The following is a 27,556-nucleotide window of genomic DNA, read 5'->3' as shown; positions in this document are numbered from 1 at the left end:
AGAATTTTTAAGGGGCAAAGCTTACATGAGTAAAAAGCTTCATGAAAATATAGTGAAATGTTTGAGGCTACTATTTTACCTTTGTAAAACAACTTAACACATTTTCTAGACTTTGGTGAATTTAAAAACGTCATAATATATTGTATTTTAGGCCATTCACGAAAGTTTTGTTCCTCGAAATTTCTGGCTATACAGCAGTAGCAGACAAAAGTTACAGTTATTAAAACACTTATCGTCAAAACATAAAATTAATGTACATATGTATTTTAATAAGCTACACCTTGTGTGTGCATCTATCAACTAAGTAATGTCAAACAAAATGGCCTAACTTTAGTTCAAAAATCCATTATCAATTCAATCCATCACCTCCACTCTGGTTTTATGCACGTATTGTAAAGTGAGCCACATTCCTTGGTCCACTTAGCAATCTTTGACCAGGACAAGCAGCTCGTACAACAAAACGGTACCTTCCTTCACTCAACCCAGTGTATGTCATAGGACTTGTACCTAAATACACACACATAACTCTATATAATACCAACTGGATGTGTATTCACATTTATACATTGTACATAGCTGGTAGATTATGTAGCTAAACAGCACAGGGTAGTTTTTAGATTACTATAGTACACTCACAAGGTCGAAGTCTTCTGTATCTTGGATGCCTCAGTCTACATCTAAACCTGACATTAGGATCTGATGAAAAGTTGATAGTTACAGTCCCCCCAGCTACACTGATACCATCTATATCAACCCTATCGGCACTGCAACCTGTAGGGGCTATATAGCATACATTAATTGTATATAACAAGTAAAGTGTCAAATTAGTTTGGCATAATAATCAAATGTGCACAATATGATGTCATCTTTAGGGTATATGAATTTCACTACCATATAATTTGCTTATCTTTTCATTGTAAAATATTTTTTTATGGAGAAAGTATACAAAAATATCTTGCACAAATATTTTTGCAAAAGATTGAAACATCTTAATAGAGCAGTCACGCATGTAAAATAATTTTCATTTTGTGTAAATCATATGAAAAATATTTAGCTAACAATTTTTGCATAAAAATATACAGCAAAGTACAGTGGTGAAAGCATTGATGTAATACCTCATAAAAGAGCTAACACAAAAATTGTACTTGATCAGCTGTGTTGCTGAAGTCATGAAGTATACTATATTAACGTTACACATGGCAATGAAGTGATCTACAGGTTGCTATTATAAGTTTTGTGTACAAAGAGATTGTGTAATGGTAGATATTGTATATAGAGAACTGAGCATTAGTTAGTCTCATGATTGTAACACATTGTTGTGTGTCGGGGGTGGATCCAGGGGGGATGGGTCTTTGGAGTCTCGAGACCCTCTTTCAGGTTGAACCTCAAACAGGAGAAAGTGTGTGGAGGAAAGCAACAGATAGCGAAAGATCGATATAAACTTGCTGCAATAGAGCAGTCCCTAACTATTCTATAGCATCACGTGATGATAGCTCACGTGATATGGATTTTTCAAAGTTCAGCAAATGGCAGAAGACATGTGCTTACTGTGAGTGGAAGAGCTGGCAACTTCAAGGAAGTAATGGCATTTGTAATCACTGATATTGTAGTCACTGATATTGTTGTATAGGTGTGTCTGATTTGTATAATCTTCTATAAAAGTAGTGTTTTACTGCCTGCACTTTTCTTTTGTGGTAATGCACCTGACTCTTGGTCTATAAGGGCATGTCAGCTGTTCTTGAGACATCACCCAGAAGACACAGAATGACCTGAATACACTTGACAGTATGAGAGTGACACAGCGTTAGATGCTTCAGTAGTTCTTCAACTTGGTTAGGAAGAAGTGTGATGAACAAGTACCCCATCATTCGATATAGCTACTGTGTGTCAGAAGTTGTGTATGTTGTGAGCTATAAGTCTACAATTATAGCATAGTATAGCAATAAGCTGCACAACAGCAGTGCAGGTTTCCAGCCAGTTAGTGAGATACACACATCATGCTTGTTAAAATTTTCCCAAGGGCACATTTTATGTATGAATGCTACAGCTGTAGACCGGGATTGCTGAGTTGTATATGTGAACTTTGGGGGGGGGGTACCCTCCTCCCAGATCAGGGCCCCCCTCTTGAAAAATCCTGGATCCGCCCCTGTGTGTACTGTTTTAATAATCAATCGTTCACAATTACATACAAAGCATGCAGTGGCAGATCTAGAAATTTTCAGAGGGGGTTTCAGGTTTATACATCTTGGATATTCTTACGTGGGCAATAGTGGAAGTCACTCAACAAGAGTGCAAAGCACATGTGCATGCAGTCAGCATGCGAAGGATGCTCCAACTAGAAGGGTTTGGGGGCATGCCCCCACAGAAAAGTTTTGAAAATTTGTCTTCTGAGATTGAATTTGGTGCCACTTTTGATTAAATAAACACTATATGCATGTTGCTATTTTATTATCCAACTCTAGAGGTGGCAATTATAAAAGCTGACATTCAGAGGGTATCTGAATGCCCCCACAGGAAAATTTTGACATTAATTTTAGTGTTGAACTCGTTGAATAAACATTGTAAGTGATCATGTTCAATACCAGTCTCTAAAAGTGGCAGTTATGAGTTCTACATGATATGCAATGCATGCATGGATAAAATTAATGTAGTAGTATGATTTCAAGCACTCCTGATTTCATTCCACCCTGAAATTACTGAATTTATAGGCATAGGTTCTCCAAGACCCTACCAATAGAAATAAGTTTTGGAGAATTTTTTAGAACAGTTACTAGGGAGACTTTTAAAACAGGTTCCACTCTGAAACATGGTAATTTCCAGTAGCTTCAGTCTAGCTATATAGCTACCTTAGCAGTAGCTAGCTAGCAATATTTAATGACAAAATAATCACTTTTCGGTAATGTTTCACTGTTACATCTTACCATTATATTAAAGCCTTAAGAAAATGCAAGTGAAGCTTTTAGAATTAGCAGTAATCAGCTTTAAACCATTAAAATGACAATTATTTATAGAGATACGAACCCTGATAGGGATGATGCTAGGATAGCATCAAATGATTAACTATAGGTTGTTAGCTATGCTAATGCACTTAGCTGCTGGTCTACAAACTAGGTACCTGCACCTGCTTCGTAAACTAATTTAGGATGCACGTCTTATTTTCAGAGGGGGTTTCAGCTGAAATCATTGCAATCCCCCTGTATCTTCCACTGCAAAACTACTGCCATTTTAAATTATATAAGTGATGGGTAATGAGTAGTGTATTGATGTGTGGTATATACAAAAATTAGAAATTTTAAACCTGATTAGGGATCATAGGCAAAATTTAATGAACAAGGAAAATTGCCTACACCTACAGATATACTAATGAGAATTTAATATTTCAGTCTACCCCACACAACTGAATTAGATTTAATGTCCACCAGTATAATATCTACAGGTGCTTTCCTATGATCCCTATATTGGGCTTAAAATTTCTAATTTGTACTTGTTTGTTTACTTTCTGTAGCATAATTATGAGTTGTGAACCTGTGCACGCTACATAAAAAGAAAGAATGGCACCAGACTAATTGTGTTTGTCTAAACATGCATCCCAACTATCTAATTACTGAAAATGTGAAGTAGCCATTACACTACATTTTCAGCTATGCTCAGCCTGTTATCCAGTAAAATGGATTTTTTCTCCTTTCTCCAACTTTTCAAACACATCTTAAGTAGTTAAAGTCTAAGTAGCTAAAGTCTTTGAGCAGGCTGTAGGACCAGGTGTCCTACAGACCTTCAGCACTTGTGCTGCAAAGCATTAATAAATAAATTTAAAAAATAAATAAATAAAAATGAAGAACAATACAAGAAGCTCCTCTGCAATCAATCCAGCCACTATAGAAAATAAGGACAATTCCTATTAGTATATATATTGGAAGCCATCACATACTACCATGAACTGAGACACCTTGCATAAGCTACCAGCTAACACAAAGGGTGAGTCAGTGATGTGTGTCACCAATGCACACATCCAAAAGGCACCTGAGCAACACTTTACCAGTGAAAATTATACTGATCCGATTGTTGTACATTTTGTAAAATGTAAATCAAACAGAACTACAGGTGTAGCTACTGTATGATGCATATTATTCTAATGATTTTTAGAGAAAACAGAAGGGGCGTCTGGATTCATTGGAATGGAATGGTGGACTGGAATGGTGGAATGGACTGGAATGCAATGGTGGAATGGAATGGTGGAATGGAATGGTGGAATGGAATGGACTGGAATGGAATGGTGGAATGGACTGGAATGGTGGACTGGAATGGAATGGTGGAATGGAACGGTACTTTGGTAATTTCAATTGGTGGTCACCTCTTTAGAAAGACCGTTTTACTTTAATGTTTAAATTGTTGCTATCTTGTTGTTTTAGAGTGTATCCCCATACAATGGTCTTATTGATCAGTTGTGTGCCACATGCCTAGAAAAGTTTGAGTGATATCTGATTTGTAATACAGCAATATACCCCATGCAAAAACAGTTTGGCTGTACAAAAATGACGTCCCCATCAAACTAAAAGTAACTAACAACTAAAGGAGCTAATATCTGGCAAATAACTTGCTATATAATTTATAAAAATTTGGTCCTTTATCATTGACTCGTACAGTCTTGCTTCATTCCTAATTAATTCCCTGTAACTCTAATTAGCTAGTAATTTTTTCTCCTCTACAATGCCAGACTATTGAGAAAGGTACCAATTTAATAGCCTATTAGACTTACAGGGAATTAATTAGGAATACAGTCAGACTGCACAAGTCAATGATAAAGGACCAAGGTTATTGTAAATTATACTTGGTTGCCAGTATATATTAACATTCATTTCTTGGCCTCACCAGATATTAGCTCCTTTAGTTGCCAGTTGCCTTTAGTTTTGTGGACACATATAGCCAAGCTGTTTTTTTTTTATGGGGTATATAGCTATTACTGCATTGTACCAATGTACTATAAATCAGATATCACTGGCTTTTCTAGACATAACATGTGGTACACAATTCATCAATAAGACTGTCTTATAGGGCTCTAAAACAACAATTCAGATATTAAAGTAAAACGGTTTTTATAAAGGGATGGTCTTTGTTAAAAAGGTGGTCTTTTTAAAGAGGTAAACCTAATTGAAATTACCTAAGTATTGTTCCATTCCACCATTCCACTATTCCATTCCATTCCAGTCCAGTCCATTCCACCATTCCAGTCCACCATTCCATTCCACTGAATCCAGACACCCAAATAGAAGTGATGTAACTATAAGGCTGTTAAGGCAATACCTGGTTACCTATGGTGGTGTAGCCTCTAATACACAACCCAGACAATTAGGCACTATAAATATTTTAATACATGCTCCCTTGTCTGGATTACTCCGTGTTTTGATTAGTTTTCAAGATGGCTACTATACACAGATTATCAGTTCAGCTTTCCTGTGATGCAGTTCTTTATTCTTAAAGTAGACATTCCAGCCCGATTTTAAAATTTTGGAAAAACAGGCTTTTTATATGCTCAATAGACAGAGTATTGATTTCCGATCTAAGAAATATATAGTTTGTTGGGTTGGAATTAGCTACTTTAGCATGCACAGTGCTTAAAAACTGAAAAAAGGTACATTTTTTCTCCAGGGCTCCCCATACATTTTAAAGGGAAAAATGGCACAATTGAATCAGGAAGCCATCTAGCAATCTGGACTATCTTGAAACTGCAGTTGCTTCTAGCTGCAAGTTTGTACATGTAATGAGAGTAACTTCAGGTCTTATTGGATCTCAGCGATCTTTGTATGCTTTGTGGTGAGCAAATATGCTTCACCTATTGTACACTTATCAATACAATGGTGTATACCGATACGCAAGTGGCTGTCTCAAGTTGGTAAAAACATCAAGTTAACAACTTATAAAGGTAAATAACTAAAGTGGAGGTGCCACAATGATGCAACAATACCTAAGGTGGAGTTGCGGTTTCAATTATGGCATTATTATGCTGACTTTGAAGTGGTTTATACTATTGAGCTGATGACACAGCCATCAGAAAATTGCTCTGGAGCTGAAAATCGCTAACCCGAGTGAAGTAACTATGTGCTTTAAAATAAACACCAGTGACTACCTTCCACCCGACAGTACGTTTTTAAAAGTTTTAAAGTATTCTACATACATTACAAGGCTTGAAAAGATTACAAAACAACACAAAACTTACGTATATGTAACGCGTACGATAAAACTATGATTTTCTAGATGATCAGCGTGTGGACAAACCCCACAGCGATTTTCATCTTCATTGGAGCTCGGACGACGGAGCAATCCCAAGTTAAGCACGAGTTGTCATTTTGTGCCAGGGTTCTATTGGGGAATATACGGAGAATTTTTTATTAAAAATCTCAGATACTGGAATGCCTACTTAAAGTGAACTGCTACTGTTTTCAGAAGATCCGGGTAAGAATATTCTAACACAAATAGCAGTACTTACATGCACAGTCATATGGCTTCTCGTAACTTAGCGTTTTGACGAAATAGTATAGAGAGACTTTCTATTTGTTTGTAGTGAGCAAAAAGGCTTTTCATTGCTTTGCTGGCACTCATATTTGCCATGCAAACTATCGGTAGCAATATCAGTTCTCAGAGCATTTGTGCCGATTACCGATGTGGTAGAAATTGCCATATTGGCAGCCAATCCTATCACCGATCCGATTATCGGTACATCTCTACTGAACCCTGACTGTCTGACTGTCAGTCAGACAGTCAATCAGTCAGCAGAAAATTTCATTGAATATTTTTTGTTAAAATTTGTAGCAACTTATTGAAGTGCTTTGGATCACGCTGATGACATTTTTGGGTTTGACAATACCTAACCAATACTGCCAAGGCACCATAAAGGTATTGTGAGGCTGGTTTTGGGATGATATTTTTGGTCAGGAAAGAACAGGTCTTCATGATCCCTAATATGTAGTATTATGATAAAAATAATAAATTTATACAGAAAGTTCAAAACTGCAAGTTTACTTGCCTCACACTAAGGCAATTATCAACTGACAGTACAGTACTCAAACAGTACGGTAGTACTGTTTAAGCAGGGATCGCCCCAAAGTGACATGCACTGCCAATATTGCTGCCTTTAAAAATCATCCTAGAGAACATTACGTGACAAAATCACCTTTGTGGAATAATATTAGTCCATCTAACATGAAATACAGCATTGAAAACAAAAAAACACTTACCGGTTACCGGAAAAGGAATTTTTTTTTTAAATCTCCAAACTCAAAATTTAGTCTGCCTCACTGCCTGACCACATTTGCAAGCCTAGAGGCCAAACAAAGCAGCATATAGCCACCATTTTATGCCACAATAACAAACGAACCAGTGGGATGTGCCTTTTGGGGTTCCAATGAGTGTAGGCCCTCTGCACCTTGTCTTTTCTTATCAGGCTGCTTGTCTTGTCTTCATCAACAAAACCATATTGAGGCATCAATTTTCCGTATCACCATGTTCTTTCAGCTGCATATTTAGATGCTACAGAATTACTTCAGAGCTGAATTTATGAAGCACTTCAATCCTGGCACTACTATAAGAGGTATACTAGCTAAATACCCAACTTTGCAATTGGGATCCTGTTCGCGATAGACACCCATCAAATAATAAAGATCTAGGTGGACTAATAGCGGAGACCATGCATACCTCTTAACAATCTAGCTATTTGCTTAACAGTAAACAAGATGACCTCACCCCTTATTGGTTTAGCTAGCTGCACACCCCTTGGCTGACTTGCGATACTCTAATACAACAGTCACTCTACACTCTAATACAACAGTCATGTGTGATATTCTAATAGAACAGTCACAAGTTACACTATAGCTAGCTGTAAAAAAACTGGTATTTAAAAAATTGTTAATTTATAAATGAAGTCGGGATCTATGCAGTGAAACAAGAGATGAATGAATGAATCAACAGAATGATGCATAGCTCAGTGGGAAGTCCCTACTTTGGCATTGAACAAAATAATTGTTATAGCTATTGTGCCAAAGTAGGGACTTTCCCACTGAACTATGCTGTAATACCATCATTCATCTCTTGTTTCACTACTTTTATTGCATAGATCCCTCCCTACTTCATGAACTATTTTTTAAATACTAGTCACTACATATTTGCTGGATATATATACAGTGACACAATACTATTCAACTCACCATCATTACTACAAAGATTATTTACACAGAATTTCTTGTCATCAGGACAACTTGAACATGATGTATTTCCAGTCATGTAAGGAGATTGTCCTTTCAATCTTCCACTATCAAACAAGCACAGTGACAATAGTCATTACAAACATGTCACTCACGCTGGTCCATAGTTACATACAAGAACAAGAGCACCTAGCCTAAATGGGCGTCCATCTACAATACTGCATCGAGTTACTCCACAACCAAGTTGACCAGATGTTGCCCACACCATCTATGTCATGAATAACATTTCAACTATATAACAAAGCTAATCATCTTAATAAAACCTACGTATCCTATTTACACACAAGTGATAGTGAAGTACACCAGTAGTAGAGGAAGTAGTTCAGATGAGGGGGTGACCAAAGTAATAGCATCTCTGGCAGTGGGGGTCTGGGGATGTAGATCCCCAGAAGCTGTAGTCGTTGTAGCTTTCATGATGTCTCAAAGACCACCAGAATCATTTATTTATAGGTACAATTTGAAATACTTTTAGCCTCTAATTTAGCCATAAGTATTTAAGCAGGTTATCTACAGTCATTGAATAGCTGTTTTGGAAAAGCTAGTAGTGTTATGGGTAGGTTAAATTCACATAGGATTTGTGAAGTAGTACAAAACAACTCTTATATGTTTGAAAATACTCTTGCATGGCCAGACAGCTTTCTTTTCTATTTGAGTAGGAAAACTACCCCAACACAAAAGAAAAAAGTGGTCTGGCCATGTGAGACTATGTTAATGTAAATGAGGACTGAGTGGTTTGATTTCCAAACATTTTTTGTTCTTTAGGAACACATGCATCTTTAATTCAGGAAACTTCCAACCAGTTGCAACTTTTGAAATAAGCATAGCAAATTGATAAGCATGCATACTGTACTGGTATAGCTAGCATTCACATCCTGTAAATCATGAAAGGTGCACCTTACAGATGTGTGAGGTTTTTGCCATGCAGCCGGTTATCTGGATGCCTGCATAACCACACAAGGTGTTGTTTTTTTGACATAAAAAAATAATTTTTATGAAGTAAATAATATGGTATAAAAATAATATAGACTAATAAACAAAAAGGACCTAACTTCGAGCTCCTGTGACCTGCACAGCAATTGACACCTCAGCAACTGATCAATGGACACTGGACGGGCACCATGAATACACAGCATGATTGCAGATCTCAGCAAAGAAAAGCTCGATTTACATCTCACCCATCCCATCACCACTCCAAAAGAAAGACCATACTTAACACTCAAGAGGTTGGCCAATCTCTTGAGCCACACAAGTTGTATCTTGCACAAGGGCATAGCCAGGGGGTTCGGATAATTTAGACAAACCCACTTTCAGTAGCAAATTTAAAAATCACACAAAAATGCTTAGCAGCCCTAGAGCTCTCCGGTGGCTACTTGCACACTGGTGTGGCTCTATACTACTCTTGAGGGTCACATCGCATTAATGCTGAATCATTGCCAAGTATTGCATTGTGTGATCAATTGTGCACATGATGCTTGGTGGAAATGGCAAAGGACTGTTGGCTGAAACATATTACAAGGCAACTGCTGCAATAAACTTTAGTAGTTGTGTTATACGTGTGTCAGGCTAGCACAAACTGTGAATAGTTGATGTATATTTACATGATGAATGTTTTATTTATTTGTCACATGTTTTGGGCATGTGATGTCTCAAATATATTGGAGTACAGAGGTTTACGGAATTTTTGCAATAAAACCATAAAGCACATCAACTTTGAAATGCGTCACCACAACTTTGATAGATCACATTTCTGGTGACTTCCTGTATTGCGAAGATTCCACAATCCTCTGTACAAGCCAAGTCTGAAATTACTGGCCATCAATAGGAGGACCAGCCAAGAATAATATATACACAAAACAAAGTAATGCCAACTAAGGGACTTAAATGTGGAGAGCTCCCATGTGCTATGAAATTGAAGTGGCTGTCGGTATGTTGTCTGGAAGTGAAGTAGTATTACAATAGGTTTATAGTTTCTATAATCTGCATAAACAGTGTGTAGGTTACACACACAAACAACACCTTTAATGTTACTGCCTAAGGGCACATTTTGTGTATGCATTGTTTTCGTTCAAACGTGGTCCAGGGAAAGCACCCAGGGCTTCCCCCAAAGATATTCCATTTCAAATCCAAACCCCCTTCCAGAAAATTCTGGCTATGTATATGCGCCCCTGTTGCAGGAAAAGAAACTGGATCACATATCCATAATACAATTTATGTATATATGTCAATACGTTTGATTCACAAAAATAAGTGAAATCCTCCATGCAAAAACAGAAAGGGCGCATCCCTGGAATTTGAAAGAGCTGATACCTGGAGTGGCCAAGAATGAATGCTTGTGACATGTGCTAACGATAATGAACAGTTTTAATATTACCATTGACTAATGTTCCACATTAATTTTAGTCTTGTTGCATTCCTAATTTTTATACTTTAAACTCTAATCGACTAGTAATTTGTCTTTTTTCCTCTACACTTACTATCAAAAAGGCAGCTAAATTTCTAGCCAATTAGTAAATAAATTAGGAATGCATGCAGCAAGACTGAATGTAGAACATTAATTAATGATAAGGGCCCACTATTAAAACTGTTCATTATGGTTAGATGAATTACAGTAGCATTCGTTCTTGGCTGCTCCGGGTATCAGCTAATTCGGTTGCCAGTTACTTTTGCTTCATGGACACACCTTTTTACAACCAAGCTGTTTGCATGGAGGCTGTTAGTTACAGACACAAACAGTTTACTTCATAAGCATATCTAAAGGAGGCCATGGCCCCTGATGAAAATGAAGTTTTGAAGAAGTTATTGGGAAGTTGCGGTATAGATTGGTGTTGTTAGCGTTAGCATTTTTCATGTTATAGTGTTAGCATTTTGCATGCATCTCTATTCAGTCATACAACATTCATCAGGTCTAGACTCACATATGTGGCCGAATTTTAGAAAATTACCCATATGGGTGCATTTGACATCTAAAATATTTAATGATCAAATTACAGACTTTATAGTGCAAATCTACTTGCTAATGGTTGTAAGCCATTCTCAATACCTTAAATTACAAGAAAATTCTTGAAATATTTTTAAAACTGTGCCCTGCTCTTATTAGCAGCCTACTAAACATGAAAATTCTAATTATTTCACGTGCACCCATATGGGTGATTTTCCAAAATTCAGTCACATATTAAATAGCCACAAGTTTTATTACACAATTTAATCTATACTTTTGGAAGTTAGGACACTATAACATAATCTGCCTAGGTATATATTCTGTCAAACACTTATACACATGCCACCTACCTGTATATATTGGTCACAAAATCGATGATTTATATTATTACACTGTCCAGTAGTGTAGATGTAAAACCGTCGTGCAACAAGCCATCTTTCTACCACCTGAGAAGGTACGGGAAAAGCTATTCCAGAATTTTCACCAACAGTACTAAATGATGGAGCTTGGCTTGCTCTATCAGAATTTAGTTGAGTAATACAATTTGTAGAGTAATTCTGAGCAACTTCAGCCAGTTCATCATTCCATTCCTATGAGGTGAAAACAATAATAGCTAATATGTGACCCAGTCTGAGAAAACCGGTCTTATCGCCCATGTCAGCAGATTCAATTTTTCACCCAGTACACACAGCTACATGAATAAACTATCTAATACCACATTTAAAATCAGCTAGACTTGAGTGGTCTGGTTTTACTGGCTGCTTTTCCCGAGCCCAGTGGCGATCCGTACATGTGGTGTGGGGCCTTAATGGAGCTCTGGTCAGCCTGGGAATGACTGTACGTGGCTGTACAGCTCTGTGGTATTGAATAAGTACCTCTGCTGTGAATTTCTTTTCATTTTAGCCAGTTTTGTGACCTCACTGGACCAAAACGTGGCCTAATTCATCCCTTGGCCTTCCTTTTCAATTTTTGAACACCATGTTGTCCGCCTCCCACCCAATTTGCAGCTCGCCTGATACAGTCAACCTCGGTTTAAAATCTATCTAAAATGGTGGGAAACTTAGTAGTTGGCTACTTGCACAGTGGATGCTCTGGAAGGTAAGGAATTGGTGTAAAATGTGTGAAAATTTGGTACACATAGCTTCAACCATTGGCGAGCTACAACACACTAAATACTTAAAACCGGCATTTCTTGATACTTTTAAATAGGTGATAAGCCCGGTTTTGTCAGACTGGGTCACATATGTTGTTCATTGCAGAATCTTTTCACAGTACATTATGGCAAGTGCTATAGTTATGCATATAATATGCTTGATATGTTTACATAATAAATTATTATTATTATTACAAGATAACACAATTAGAGCATATTAGTTTGAGCCAAGGTAAGGAGATTTGAAATGGAGGAGCAGGACAAAGTATAATTCACTGCAATTTTAATATTCCACATTATATTCGTATGTAGCTAACACAACAAGAAAGTGTTTTATACCACCTGTAAACAAAATTTTCCAAATTTTAGCTGTATCAGCTAAGGCTTAGTGTTAGTTTCTCAACCGCAATACAAGATGGCATTTGTTTATTTTATTACCTATAGACAGCTGAATAAATAGCTACCATGACTCCGAATGTGACTGCTCTAGCTATCGCTACTAACTTTAAAAGTTGCTTAATAGCTGTACTGAGGTACTTATTCATTGATGCAGTACTGAAGTAAGACTGTAACATTGACTGTGATGAAAAACTAACAATTCAGTTTGTGTGGCTAACTTGTTTAGCCCACAAAACCACAGACAAATCAAAATCATTAATTTCCTAGAATGATACTGAAACTAGCAGTTGGTTGGCTGACCATACACTACAACTAAACCTGCAGTTGAGAGTACACAAAGTGAGTTTAAGTGACCTATTATTGATCTCACTATACTTTGAAAGATTAACTTGTAAGATTACTTCAAATTAAGATAAAAGCAAATCACAACATTAGGTAGATATCACTATTGGCTATACACATAACCCACTAGACATGAGTCTACAACTGGAACTTGAAACTTCCTTTGTGAACTATACAATAAATACTCGCTGACTGAAAAATAAAATGTGACCGAATTTGACTAAACAAGGCTTCCACACACATCCAATTTTCTGACTTTAACCAGCTGTAACTTCAATACTCAGCAAGGTATTGGCGTAAAATTTTCTCAACGTCCTTTCATAGCATAGCACAATACTAGGTCAAAATTTGAAACTAATGTCATACTCCTACATTGAGTTATAGTACTTCAAAGTCATAAAAGTGGGTGTGTGTGGAAGCCTTGTTTTGTCAAATTCGGTCACAAATATGCTACTTTAGATCTTTTTCAGATTTTACAGCACATGAATAAGCATTTTGCATTGAAATGTAATGCCCTGGTGATCATTTGAGAATATGCTTATTTGTAAAATTGGTAGCTGTAACCAAAATCACACATATGTCATTATTAAAAATTCTACTGTGGCACAGTGACTACTAGCTCTATGCTGGTGGTAAGCAAGATTGAATAACACATTATTTATGCTCGAGCTGCAACTAGCTACATATGCTCCCCATAGGCTTAGTACATTGTATATAAATACATCCACAGCTAATGAAAGCTCTACAGAGTCTCCATGCAGTACTATTAGTATATTTGCTTGTGATTATCAATACCCCAACTAGCAACACACCATTTCCTCCATGTTAGTAGCAATAGGATCCACCATACTCCTAGCCTCATTGTGAAGATCCAACAAGAGTTGTTTATCTTCATCAGAGAAAATCAGTTCTGCAGTTGATAACAGTAGACAATTACACTGTACAACAGAAAACATTGTTTTTGTGTTAGAGCCTCCCAAGATTGTCGCACCCTTAATTAATGAGTTTTTTAAATTGCTTGTACTCTCATGAGATGACATTGCATTTGAGCAGTACTGTAATTCACATGCATAGCTAATTGCCTCACTATAATTGTCTCATCAAAGTGTTGAAGGAATATTTACACACAACCATATTTACACACTACATTACAGAGCCATTATAGCTCAAATAAACATCATAATTTTAATTTAATTAATTAGATCGACAACTATAAGCACATGCAACCATAGTTGAGACAGCTTGGAAAGAAATATCAACACTATTACTTATGTAACTAAAATGGATAGAGTATCTACATGGCTAACTTCAACCACTCATCAGTCCCGGTTTCTGGTCATACATTCATTCCGGCATAAAAGCAAGTTTATGCATCTTGATAACTTTTTACTTAAAATCCTCAGAGTATGACTCACCCTCGCTACACAGATTGCTCACACAGGATGTCTTGTTGCCAGGACAATTTGAACATGATGAATTTCCAGTCATGTAAGGAGATTGTCCTTCCAAGTTTCCACTATCAAACAAACATAACGACTATAATCATTAGAAACATGTCACTCACGCTGGTGCATAGTTACATACAAAAACAATGGCACTACTATTATTTGGAAATCCTGCCACAGAATTGCATTGAGTTGCTCCACAACCAAGTTGACTAGATGTTGCCCACACCATCTATCATAAATAAAATACCAACTCAACATATAAAGCAAGTTTTACAATGAAGAGCACTACATGTGATAAGTATTGGCACATGTCAAGTGAAATATTACGTGTTTTAGATCAGTGACACAATCAAATGCAGCTTCTAGTATTTATTTCTCGGCAATTAATTAGAAACATGCATGTTGAAATAATTAGTAACATGTATATCAATATTGTCATAGGAAAGTGTAAATCTTGCCATACTACTATTAATACTGTATGATATTACACAGTTTCTAATTAATTTTGTACTAGTATAGCAAAACAGTACACACAAGCATTTTATGTGACCAGATCTGTAAAAAGCTCTGCAATAGCCTTTCCAATTTCTGAGTTTGACAAGTTATAACTCATCATGTGTTTATCCTACTGTCTTAAAATTACACCCAGGAATAGTACTATGTTAGGAGTGTAAAGTAACCAAATTTCAGGCTGGTACCATATTCACACGTCAAGTTATGGATTGCCAAGTACATGCAATTGGAAAGGCTATAAGACCCCTTTTTGCAGATCCGGTCACATATTACTTGTGCATCTTGTTTGTTTCATTAATTAACTAGCACTGGTACCTGCACAGGACTGCATTTCCCTAGTTATAGTTGACCCTAACAGAATTGTACAATTATATGTGACCAGATTTGTGAAAAGGTACAGTGTACCTTTTTCACACATTTTACATGCCAGCAAACAAATGATGTAACACTTGACTCTTTATGCTGATTAACATGCTGTTAGTTTCAAAATACAACCAGATACTTTAGCTGCACTCACGGAAAATTGTAGGCAATTATAAGCATTGATAAAAAGTTATGAAGCTTCAAAGTTAAAAACAAATTTTGTGTGTGAAAAAGGTACCTCTTGCAAAACCGGTCACATTTGAACCTCACAGAGCAAATCTTCCTTGACCAGTCCTGTGCAAGGTCTGTGTGAGGTTTGAGGATGAATAGAGAAGTGAAACAACAATAAGTTTATTAATAATGGGACCGATTAAATTTTACTCTACATGGCAACATTTGGGCGATTTCTGCTCGTCAACTGTTCCACGACACATTACAAATCATCACTTGTTGTGTAATGGATTACATTAATAGACCCTGCATGTACCCAGACCTTCCAAATAATTATTGTTAACCCATTAACGGTGGTAGCCGCCATATGGCGGCATGGCATAATAAATCACGAAGGAAATAAAATCTAGCTTTGCTATAAACTGTTAAGTGTGTGTAATAGTGAGATGCGCTAGTGCTAAACTGGACACGCCCATAGGGGTCCCATTTCGGATCCTTCCTGGACTAATGCGCGTTTGTTATGCAATAGTGTAAAGTGTATCCTTTCATACTAGCCCTAGGTGAATTAAATCGTTCTCTGAGCTAAAAACAAGTAGTTACTAACAAATAAAGTGTTATACATTGATGGAGACAGGCAAAGTCAACAGTCAGCTGCTTTATCCCAGACATGGCATGGTGGTCATGAGTGCAGATACGCATGCACACCAGCAAAAATGGGACAAATCATGAAGAAACCAGCTGTGGAATAGATCACACTGTAAGTAAACTGTATAGAATAGTTCTGTGGAGTGTAAGGCACCTTTGTAGATAGTTAGTTGGGATTCCATTGTTTGTTTGGGCTGGTTTGTACCAATGTTTAGACTTTGCGAGTAATAACTTCATTGCGGTTAGTATTATGTAAACAAAAACAAAACAATTGAGTTCCTTATTTCATAGCGAGTACTTAGATATGTATGGTTACTAAGTAGTTCTGTGTATGGTAAGGGTAATAAGATGCAATTCAGCAATTCGGCTAGTAGTAGCCAGGAATTCAGCTGGCAATGGGTTAATTAATTACTTAATTAACATTGGTACCTGCTCTACGTGCAGGACTGTCTCCTCTTACAATAACATAATCTAATGTAATGGGACCATATTAGCTCATGCACAACACACTTTATTGTATGTTAGTCAGTCACCATAAGGAGCCACTCTTATCAATTTTACATACATCCTGATTTAGCTAACAACATAATAATTTTTGTAACATTGATATCTGGCAGTATTCTTTAAAAAGTGTACACTTACCTGTGTATATGGGTCACATGCTCCATCACTAAAACACTGTCCACTAGTGTAGTTATAACTAGATCGTTCACGAACCCATGCAAACAATATGTCGTCGTAGAAGGAAGGAGATGGGGGCATGCTTACTCCCAAATTTTCACCAACAGTGCTAAAGGATGGAGCTTGGCTGACCCTATCAGGATTTGGTTGATAATTGCATTTTGCTGAGTAGGCCTGAGCAATTCCAGCCAGTTCATCATTCCATTCCTGTGAGCAGATAACATTAACATTATATAACAGTTTATTTACATTACATAATAACTATGGCAATATAAATTGTTTAATAGTATGAACAAACCTCAATGCTGTGATCAAGTGCCTAGTGATCATCCATGCTTTTCAGCATGGTACCTTTTGTCATGCAGCAATAAAACATGATATATATTCGCTAAACAACACACCAAACAGGGCTAGGGTATAGTAAGAGCCAGTTCAACAATGGAGTCATCATGCTTTGTAAACAAAACAACAAACTGAATTCTGCCAATATGTGTAAAATCAAACATCCAAATGACTAACCAGTACAACTATATGTAGCTATAAGGATTTCATATATCGCAGACTAATTGCTTACAGCTTTTATGATCTGCAGACTGCTTAGAGGAATTTCTACTAATTTAGCTCTCTATGGAAAATACAGAAATCATTTGCCTGCATTGAATAAGGCTTTTGGGAGTAATATCACTGCTATCAGGCCGTGCTATTGTATTATAATACAACCCTGCAAAAGGTGTTTCCCACCTCCAGAATGCAAAAGAGCAAAAGAAGCACTTACATGGCTTACCAACTTAAGGTAGTATTACACATGTGGGTAGAGTTTGGTGTTTTTGTCAGTTGTGTCCACACAGCATTCATTTAAAGCTTTATGCAACCCAACTAGCTGGTATATATATATATATATATATATATATATATATATGCACACATGTACAGCTCTGTGATCACAATAATTAAGCAGTACTATGCAACAACATTACTGATCTGGTATGAACTTAATATACTGTGGTTAAATATAGGTAACAATATTGGTTTCGAAATGAACATGTTAACTTGAATAGATTGGCTACTTTATAAACACATATCAACACATTTGAGTTTTCGTTTTTAGTGACTAGTGTAAGCAGTGGCATAGCTACCAGAGAGGCAACCGAGGCAGCTGCCTCAGTAAAAAGTACTCAACAATTCAGGCTGAGCAGGCCTGAGATTTGGCACCCTGAATTTTCTACTCAAATGTTACTACTAGACAGCATTACTGTACAATACATAATAGAATCTATGGCTGTAGAAGCAGGGCCGGAACCCACAGTAGAGCAGTCATCGTAATATACTCTAATAGAGAATTCAGTACAGATTATAGCCACTGCTCCCATTACACTGCTTGGTCTAAATCATTTACATTAATTTTCATATGTTAATTGTCTTTAAATTACTTTTCAAACTGAGTTCCAATGAGACAACCGCATGGCATGGCATTGAGCTAATTGATCATGCATATCATGCATTAGCAGTTACAATCAAAAAATAGCCTCCACATGCCATTTCAAAGCATATATTTTCAAAATTTTCCTTGAGGGAGCATGCCCCCATACTCATACTCCCTAGCTTGACAAGCTTAGCACATGTAGTTGAGTATCACATCAAAGAGATAACTACATAGTAATTTCTGACTTAAATATCACATCAGATCAATAAAAAGTAGTGTGCATAACTATGACCTCCATTGCAGTCCCTGGATGGCCTGACCACTCAAAATATCTCTGGTGGAGTAAGGCGTTGAGTAATAATTGAAGCATGGTATATTGTAGCATTAACTACTGTAAGCTGGAGCATTACTTATGACATGTAGAAAAATACTCTGAAACAGCTTCTTTCATCCAACCAGAGAGTCAACCTGCAAATGCTGTACCACCCATGCTTGAAAGTTTTGGTGAAATCAGTTAAGTCAGAAGCAGGCCCTCTCAACTTTCTCTCAGTACAATTGTTTTCCTGACTATGCCACTGGTAAGTGATCTAAAAGTCAACCAGTAAGAGTTGTGTGACACTACATAAAGTTTACGTATCATGGTACCATACTTAGGGTATCACAATTTAGGTATTGATACTACACATGATATGATCTATGCATGCCGATTGAGCTAATGTGTGATATAACATTTGGTAATTTAGTACTAACTTTATATATTAATCGGATCCTATGCAAAAAGTTTGATTCAAATCAGTTGAAAATGTGACCCAACTATCTGGTTATATTGCAAAATCAATACTATGATACCACAACTTGGAGTAGAGTACTACCACTTTGTATCATGATACCTGGTCAAGTAGTATCGATAGTATTTTATAGCTCTACAATCAGCATTTAGTATCAACCGTGCATGTTTTAAAGTCGACCACCTTCATAACCAAAGTTTTCAATGTTGGCAGTAATGAAACAATGATGAAGGATATTAAAAAATCAACTCAAAACAGTCCTAAGAAACTCCCGTAATAAGGCAACAAATAAATGGCAATGAGTTTAAAACTGGTGGAATGAGGTAAAATGGGAGTAAACAAGCAGCTATCGAGTAAAGCATGCTTTCTGCACAAGTCCACTATCAGGTGACTTGCCCATTAGTCTAATAGGTGGAACAAAGCATTATGTTATGCACCAAGAAGAGTCATTTGAATTCCTACAGAACTATTTCTTAAGGCGGGGGTTATGAATAGACAAGGCAAATAATGTCATGAATCGAAGTACGTTTGTGTGATGCTGTGTTGTTGCAAAAACCACTTGTAATCTTATATTACTTTGTCACTGTGTGATGCTGTGACATCAGAGAAACACTTTTACACTTACAATACAAAATATCACCGTGTCAGTGTGTGATCAGAAGACACCATGGTAATCTATTATGTAATATACAAAAATAATACTGTGTGAAATATCATAGAGTATGCATTGTAATGCTGTAAATGTAGGGATCATGGAGGTTAGAGGTGGTGACAATAGGTATCACTTGTTTCATCAGTGGCAAGAGTTTTGTCATTCATACAAAGAATTGGAGAGGCTAAAAGTGGAGTTCACAAACACACCTTAAACAGTCTTCAGAGAAGACCACTTGTAATCTGTTGTGTAATCTACAAAATAATACTGTGTGAAATATCATAGAGTATGCATTGTAATGCTGTAAATGTAGGGATCATGGAGGTTAGAGGTGGTGACAATAGGTATCACTTGTTTCCTCAGTGGCAAGAGTTTTGTCATTCATACAAAGAATTGGAGAGGCTAAAAGTGGAGTTCACAAACACACCTTAAACGGTCTTCAGAGAAGACCACTTGTAATCTGTTGTGTAATCTACAAAATAATACTGTGTGTTTATCCTAATCCTGGGGGCGCTGTTCCTAATCCTACTGTTGTACCTAATCCAAAATCCCAATGTTCATACAACTAATGGCCAGACTGACTAAATTAATATTGGTATCGCGACCAGCTAGCTAAATATTGGTTTTAGAAAAAGAGACCTATCTATGCATATAATTATGCTTGTGTATAAGCACTCGAGACTAATAGCTACAACACCACTCTGTCTTTCCTCGTGCTACCTGTCTCTCGACACACACACACCCATGCTGCCTGTATTTTCTGTACATACGAGTGTACATGTTGCTGTAAAACTAAAACCAGGAGCTCATAAGTGCTGCAAGGCAGCCATAGAGTGTTAACACAGCTTTGGTACATATTAAAAGAATGGTGGTTACAATAAAGCTCTGTGTTCCCTAAATCAGAGAGAGCTTACGAAATGGTTACTGTGTTCATTGTTACAGCAAGTACAACAAAAAAATTGGAATTTTGAACTAGAGTAGGGACCATAGCACATTGATAAAAAGTACTGAAACAAGCTGGAGTAGTGTATGAAATTAAATCACAGAAAACAGTGTTATATCCCTGCTGTGCTCAAGATACCAAAACGGAAAATGCACAGTAGGGATACAACACTTCTTTTGATTTACTTGTTTGTTAACGTTTTTTGTAAATAAAATTATTATGACTGGCGAACCCACGCATACCATATCACAGAAAGAAATGGTGTACACCACCCACCAATTATCATCTGAAAAGTGAAGTATCCATTACCATAGTTGGGGGTACATGTTATAATGTAATGCATTACATAATGATATTACTTTTACAGTAACGAGTAATATAATGCGTTACATGACAAAGTAGCGAGTAATATGTAACAGATATTACATCTGGAAATTATAACGAATGTAACACGTTACTTCCTTTTAAGGTGCACTGTATCCAGGCACGTGATTGATTGATTCTGGGTCCAGACAAGACTGGAGATAGCATTAATGGCATGGACAAAGAATGATAGTGTATGGGGAGTGCCCTTGAGGCCAAGATACAACAACAAAGTATATGTGACTGAACTACACCAGAGAAACACGTGTCTCGCTCATGTCACTTGTAGTTGTAGGCTGGTAGCTGGTATTTAGAAGGTTGAACTTACTTCATAGTTTGTAACGAACAAATGCAATATGTAATATTATTACTAGTTACAGCCCTCAGAGTAGCGAGTAATATGTAACTCGTTACTTTTTTCAGTAAGTAATATATAACTGTAGTGCGCTACATCACGTAAAAGTAACGAGTAATATGTAACTAGTTACATTTTTAGAGTAACGACCCCAACTCTGTCCATTACGCTTCATTGTCAGCTATGTTCAACCCATTACACAGCATTACGAATCAAGAACTGTTTGAAATGCACCTCTGCAATCAAAGTAGCCACTATGAAATATACGGACAATTCCATTACGAAGGGTAGTTGTCACACGCTACCGCCAAATCGACGCCTTCTGCTGTCAGCAAAGATGAATGGGACACAAAGGAGGACACTGATAAGTCCATGAAGAATGCATTGCGGTATGCCAAGTGGCATGCGTCCGGCTGAAGCAACATGGAACAGTGAAAAAATTTAGCCCATAGCCTTAGCCATTATCGAGTTATGCTTCTCTGAAGGCATCAGTCAGTCACTCAGTCAGTAGAAAATTCCATTTAATTGTTGTTGTTTTTTTAAATTCCGTAGCAACTTGTTGAAAGCATTTCAGGTTGATCTGAAGGCTTGTTGGGCTTAGTTTTACCTAACCAATACTGCCTCATTGTCATCAGGGAAAAGTGAGGCTGGATTTTGGATGATGTTTTTTCATGGGCCATGCCCAAACCTTTGTGGTCCCTACTATTGTACTGTACTATGATGATATTGAACAGCTTGAAGGAGACCCACTGAGCAGCTGGATGACTGCCCTATATGCACTTGAGGTTTAAGTAATTAGACATGCAGGTCCTTCCGAGGTCTCCGCGCCTTCGGCGCCTATAAGCTTCTACTAAACATATAGACCGCCGATTGATAAAGTTATATATAGCTAGCTAGCTAAGCTTACTATAGCCACATTTAGGAAAGTGCTATGGACTCGGAGTTAAGTTATATGCAATACAACAGGACTTTACCTCAACCAGCCGAGCAGCTTACCATTTTCTCCATGTTGGTAGCAATAGGATCCACATTATCCCTAGCGTCATTGTGAAAATCCAAAATGAATTGTTTATCTTCATCAGTCAGCTGAGAAACACTCAGACGTGCTGTGGTTAACACCAGCAGACATAGCACTGGGACAATGCCAGAAATCATAGTTCTTATGTAGAGCCTCAAATATGAAGTTCAATTAATATCAGTCAATTACTTTATATGTAACCACTAATGGCACTATTTTGGGCGTGTCCTCCTTGTAACGTGTGTTTCCGTTTCACGTACCGTCGCCCCCGCGTACCGTGTGTCTATCGAACAGAAAAATCATTTGTTTGCCGCTGTATAATTATGCTTGGGGGCCCACTTTCTTGAGTCGTATTAAGGGTGCTCTGTACTGTTCCGCGTATGGCTTCTGAGGTTAGCACAGCTGGGGTTTACTGATGGATTCCATGGTCGCCAGTAATTATCTAATTAGTCTGTGGCTTGTTTAACATGTGGCGCGCCCAACGAGAAAATGTCTTTTATGATGAAATAACCTGCCACAAACGAAGAAAGAAGAGCGATATACATGAAGGAAGCAAAGTAAGTGTTGTATCTTCTTCATCATGGTCTAATGAATATAGCGATCTGTAATTGAGGGATTATCTTCCGGTTACACAATTAAGAAACAGTAACTGTGGCCATAGAACAGCTGCGGGCGCCTCAGTTTCTACACCTTGATACTAAAATTAGAACTAGTTCGTCATTTTAGACCCGATAGGCATGAAAATTTCAGATGGGCAACCATGATATTTATGCATTAAAAGAGCGTTTGTCGTTTTTTGATAGCTCCTTCTGGCGAGGAATGGCGTGGAGGTAAAGAAGACTGATTAGTGCCAGCACAAAAGTGGAAGAAGAGTATCTGATGACTAAGAAGCAAGAGAACAAAAATAGAAACGCACGTTTGTTTGTATAGTTTTCAATAATGTATTTTTAAAGCCTGAATCAAGTCTCTACGGCGTAAACTGTGGGACTAGCTATAGTTCTGGTTTGAAGCGAAAATTTATAACTCGCCTTCTACAGTGAGTTAAGACATGGGATTTGGACTAAATTGTGCAATAGTGACAGCTTATCGCAAATAAAAAGAGTTTAGCAGAATAGTTTAATACGTTCGTAGCTAAGTTATAGCAGAAAACATAATTTACGGGAAGCCATACGCGCAACTGTACAGAGCACAGTATTAGATTATGGACAACAAAAAAAACATACAATTAAATGTTAGTAGGCCTGTCACCAACAGGAGCCAGCAACTAGGCACTAGCTACCAGCCATCAGAAGACCTTGCAGGTATACCAACAGAACTGAGTCATCTAATCTGGTCTTTTCAGTATCACTGGTCATTACTGAGCTCATGTACACACCTCACTTTCAGTATTGTGTACCACTTAGTAACAGTTTGCAGTGGCGGATCCAGACGGGTTTCTGGGGTTTCGACAGAAACCCCCTTTTAATTTAGCTCAGTGGCACTGACTCTAAATTCATAAACATTGTTGCACTGACAATTTGTCAAAGCAAACAACTATATACCACTGTATTTCAGTAGCATGCATGCAGTTGCACTTAATTAACACCATTTATAGCTATTAAACTCTCAGCAATACTTCCACTTTTCATCTCCCACTGCATTAAAAACGATCGAGATACTCTAATGCACTTATCAAAGTTTTGCCCCACCTACCCCATGCAGGCAAGGAGGGGATTTGACCGAATTCTAAGTCTAATTCCCCCACCCTGGGGCAAATTTGGAGGTCTAATCCCCTTCCTATGAGGCCACCATCCATCAGATTTCTCAATCTTTTATTACAAGCATAGATCAAAGCCCCCACCCCTGGGGCTGAAATTTTTGTCTAATCCCCTCGTTATGCCTCTCGTTTGCCCGCATGGGGGTAGATGGGGCAAAACTTTGATAGGTGCATAATAGAGCAGTCATATAACTACTCTAATAGAGCAATCAAAGCTACAGTTTGTAGTCACCATATTTGCCCTATAGTTAGCTATAGTATTTACAGTTTAAAGCATTGGATTTATTGTAATTGGTAACTAAAAATAGCTTAAAATCCAATTTCAGAACTTCTAAAATCTCAAAATTTTCCAGATAATCACCAGATGTCTCATTCAGCTATAGCAACTTTCAGAAATCCCCTTTTAAAAATCCTAGATCCGCCACTGGTTTGTGTATAAATATGTTGTACTTGCTTGAAGTGGTAGTCCAGCAGTGTCATTTTCCTTAGAGTCCCTTAATTCCCAATGTCAAAGAGAAAAAGTGGTCAAGCCATACATGCTGAAGTACGAAGAGAAAGTTTGAAATTAAGTTTTAAAAAAGCTGTGTCTGGGATTTTTTCTGCATTCTTCAAACATTTCAGTTACATATTTCAGACTCCCTGTATTCACAGGCTCTAGCCTTCTCACAGGTCCCTAGTGGTATAGCATTTAATAAAAAACCCTTGCTGCGAGAAGTCAATGATTAAGTAGAGGTTGAATGCAGAGAGGATCTCATATCCCAGCTGTTGTGGTTCCTCTGGCGCATGCCTAGACTGCATGTTGCGGGGGATCAAGTTACCACTGGGTCTGGGATTTTTTTCTGCATTCTTCAACGTTTCAGTTACATGTTTCTGATTCCCTGTATTGACAGGTTTTAGCCTTCTCACAGCTCAGGTTTTAGCCTTCTCACAGCTCCCTAGTGGGGTAGTATTAAATAAAGTAGTGAAATATTACGTGTAGCTATGACATGACCTGTTCTATGGATTCTATTTTTAACTGTTATATCAGCTGTGATGACTTAGCTACACAGTAACAAGGGAGTGGCACCACTCCTATACTCTGATCTTTGTCTTCAGTCATAGTGGTCAAACCCAAAACCTTTGACCCCTGAAAACATATGTGACTGTTGAAAATAATGTTCACATTATTGTGCTAAAGGTATTGATTGTGGTATACACCTTACGAACTATGCTGACCAACTGCAGATTTCGTTTGACTTTTGACTTGCACTTTGACCAAGAACAAACATCGGAGTATACAGTGCCATCCCCTTGAGTACATGTATACTGCTGCATTGCCAGACTGTGGTATGTACTATTTAGTTTAACATGTTACTATATATTTTACAGACTACTCTCTTTCTCTGGAGCATGATTTCTGAAGTCCAGATATGATGCTCTGGATTGTGCTCTAATAAAGATACCAACCATAGGCCATTCTAAGGAGGGAATTTCCTCGCTAATAGTTGCAAAATAATTAGTTTTAGCTTCGGTTTTACCATTCCATGTCAAATCAACAGGGAATATAGGGTCACCTCTAGCTTGGTACCAGTGTTTGTAGTACCTGTCATTTATACAAATTTAATTTTTAGTCCCAAATACTACATGGGTTTTGATTTATGTGCATGGCCACAAGTATTTCATGAAAAAGTGGCCATGGTCTGTCTTGACTTATATAATCCACTGCAACTTTGCATTGTATTAATATAACTAAATGAAGACTGTAGATTGGCCTTTCAAGTAAAAACTTTAATTTTTAAGTGATTTCAAAAAGGCTGCTTTTGTGAATTACAGTTGTAGCTATAATTATGTTTGATAAAATTTTGTGGTGAGATCAGCATGAATCCATGGTATGCAATGGATTATTTTGTTCTATATATTATTACTTTACATAGGCGTAGCAAGATATTTTTAGATAGGGGGGCTCTAGTTTGGTGTTGAAGAGCAAAAAAAAAAAAAAAAGAAAAAAAAAAAAGAGAAAAGGCACTTGCTAAGAATGGCTGCCCTCCACTAAATAGTATAGACTGTATCACTGATAAAGCACATAAAAATCCTTATTCACAACTTCATAGTTTGCTACACAACTTCTCTGAATACTGTGACTGCTTTATTAGAGTAACTGACTGCTCTATTAGAGTATCTCGATCTTTTTTGCATTTACAATCAGAAAATCACAAGGGGGGCTCTAGCCCCCCTTGCCCCCCCCCCCCCCCCCCCCCCCCGGGTTGCTACGCCTATGCTTTATGGAAGTGTGCACCTCCAATAACTACTCCCAGCATGACCTGTATCAGTGACCACCTATATTGAAAGACCACCTTTGTGCTACAGTCAACTTATACTTCTTTTACTTGGACATAAATATGCGTGACTGAATTTGGTAAAACTGTTGATCTACACACAACAGTACTTAGGTAATAAAATGCTCTATGAGTGCTATTTCTTGCTGCTGTGGATGTTGCTGTTGGGGCATAGCCTCAATATCACTGGTACCAACAGTGCCACTGTTACTGCATGTTAATCAGTTGCATATGACCAACTGGAGACATGTCTTTAACTGCATTTCGTTCCCATCCTGTTCAGCATGCAGTATTATTACGTTCATGCTAGAGCAACAATGTGCTGTTGCTTCCAAATATATCCTGAATGACTACATCTCTGACTACAAAACACGCCTTATCAAACTCAACTTGTTACCATTAATGTATACTTATGATCTATGTGACATCCTGTTCTTTATTAAATCAATGAAAAATCCATCCGATCATTTTGATATCCGAACCTTCATCAAATTCTGCCACCATTCTACCAGGTCTTCTTCCTGTAACAAACTTGAACTTGAATATGTTTTCACATCATCTAACAAACAAAGAAATTTTTACTTCAACAGACTACCTAGAACTTTCAACAGTCTACCTACAATTGAATTAACTAAACCATTTCTTACCATCAAAGCTCAGTTAATCCAAATTCTATGGCAGCATTTTACGAAGAACTTTAATCCTGATAACTTACACAGTCTTCATTTTTCTTGTCCCTGCAGCATCTGTTCTAAACACCCCAAGCCACCGAACTTTTATGCACACAATTAGCTATTATAAGTAATTAAGTACATAACTTCAGGGTCTGGTACTTGTTACCAGATTCCTTTAGTACAACTTGCTCATGCAGCTATAACTACTGTTTGTATCATTATGTATTTTTAACATTGCACTATAAAGCTTTTACTACTACTACTACTTACCATACACACATCACTGACCACAGTATTATTTTTCACTGCCTACATATAGCTCAAAAGTTCAGATTGAAATTTGTACTCTTAGAGCAGTTAA

The 27,556-nt window shown here is 37.4% G+C and overlaps 1 protein-coding gene across 1 annotated transcript; it reads right to left on the bottom strand.

The window, feature by feature from the left end:
* Nucleotides 1-211: 211 nt before the first annotated feature.
* On the bottom strand, nucleotides 212-22,653 carry LOC136238623 (peptidase inhibitor 16-like). Its single transcript, XM_066029192.1, has 10 exons — nucleotides 22,429-22,653; nucleotides 16,870-17,115; nucleotides 14,652-14,764; nucleotides 14,503-14,603; nucleotides 13,900-13,997; nucleotides 11,544-11,783; nucleotides 8,351-8,463; nucleotides 8,199-8,302; nucleotides 637-780; nucleotides 212-507 (listed from the first exon to the last, which is right to left on the bottom strand). Exons 1-10 carry the CDS (start codon nucleotides 22,585-22,587, stop codon nucleotides 380-382), a joined length of 1,446 nt encoding a protein of 481 aa, XP_065885264.1. The 5' UTR covers nucleotides 22,588-22,653; the 3' UTR covers nucleotides 212-379.
* Between the last annotated feature and the right edge of the window lie 4,903 nt (nucleotides 22,654-27,556).

This window comes from Dysidea avara, chromosome 11 (assembly GCF_963678975.1).
Source record: "Dysidea avara chromosome 11, odDysAvar1.4, whole genome shotgun sequence".
Lineage (NCBI taxonomy): Eukaryota > Metazoa > Porifera > Demospongiae > Dictyoceratida > Dysideidae > Dysidea > Dysidea avara.
The sequence above is the reverse complement of the archived record's forward strand: the minus strand, read 5'-3'. Positions and strand labels throughout refer to the sequence as shown.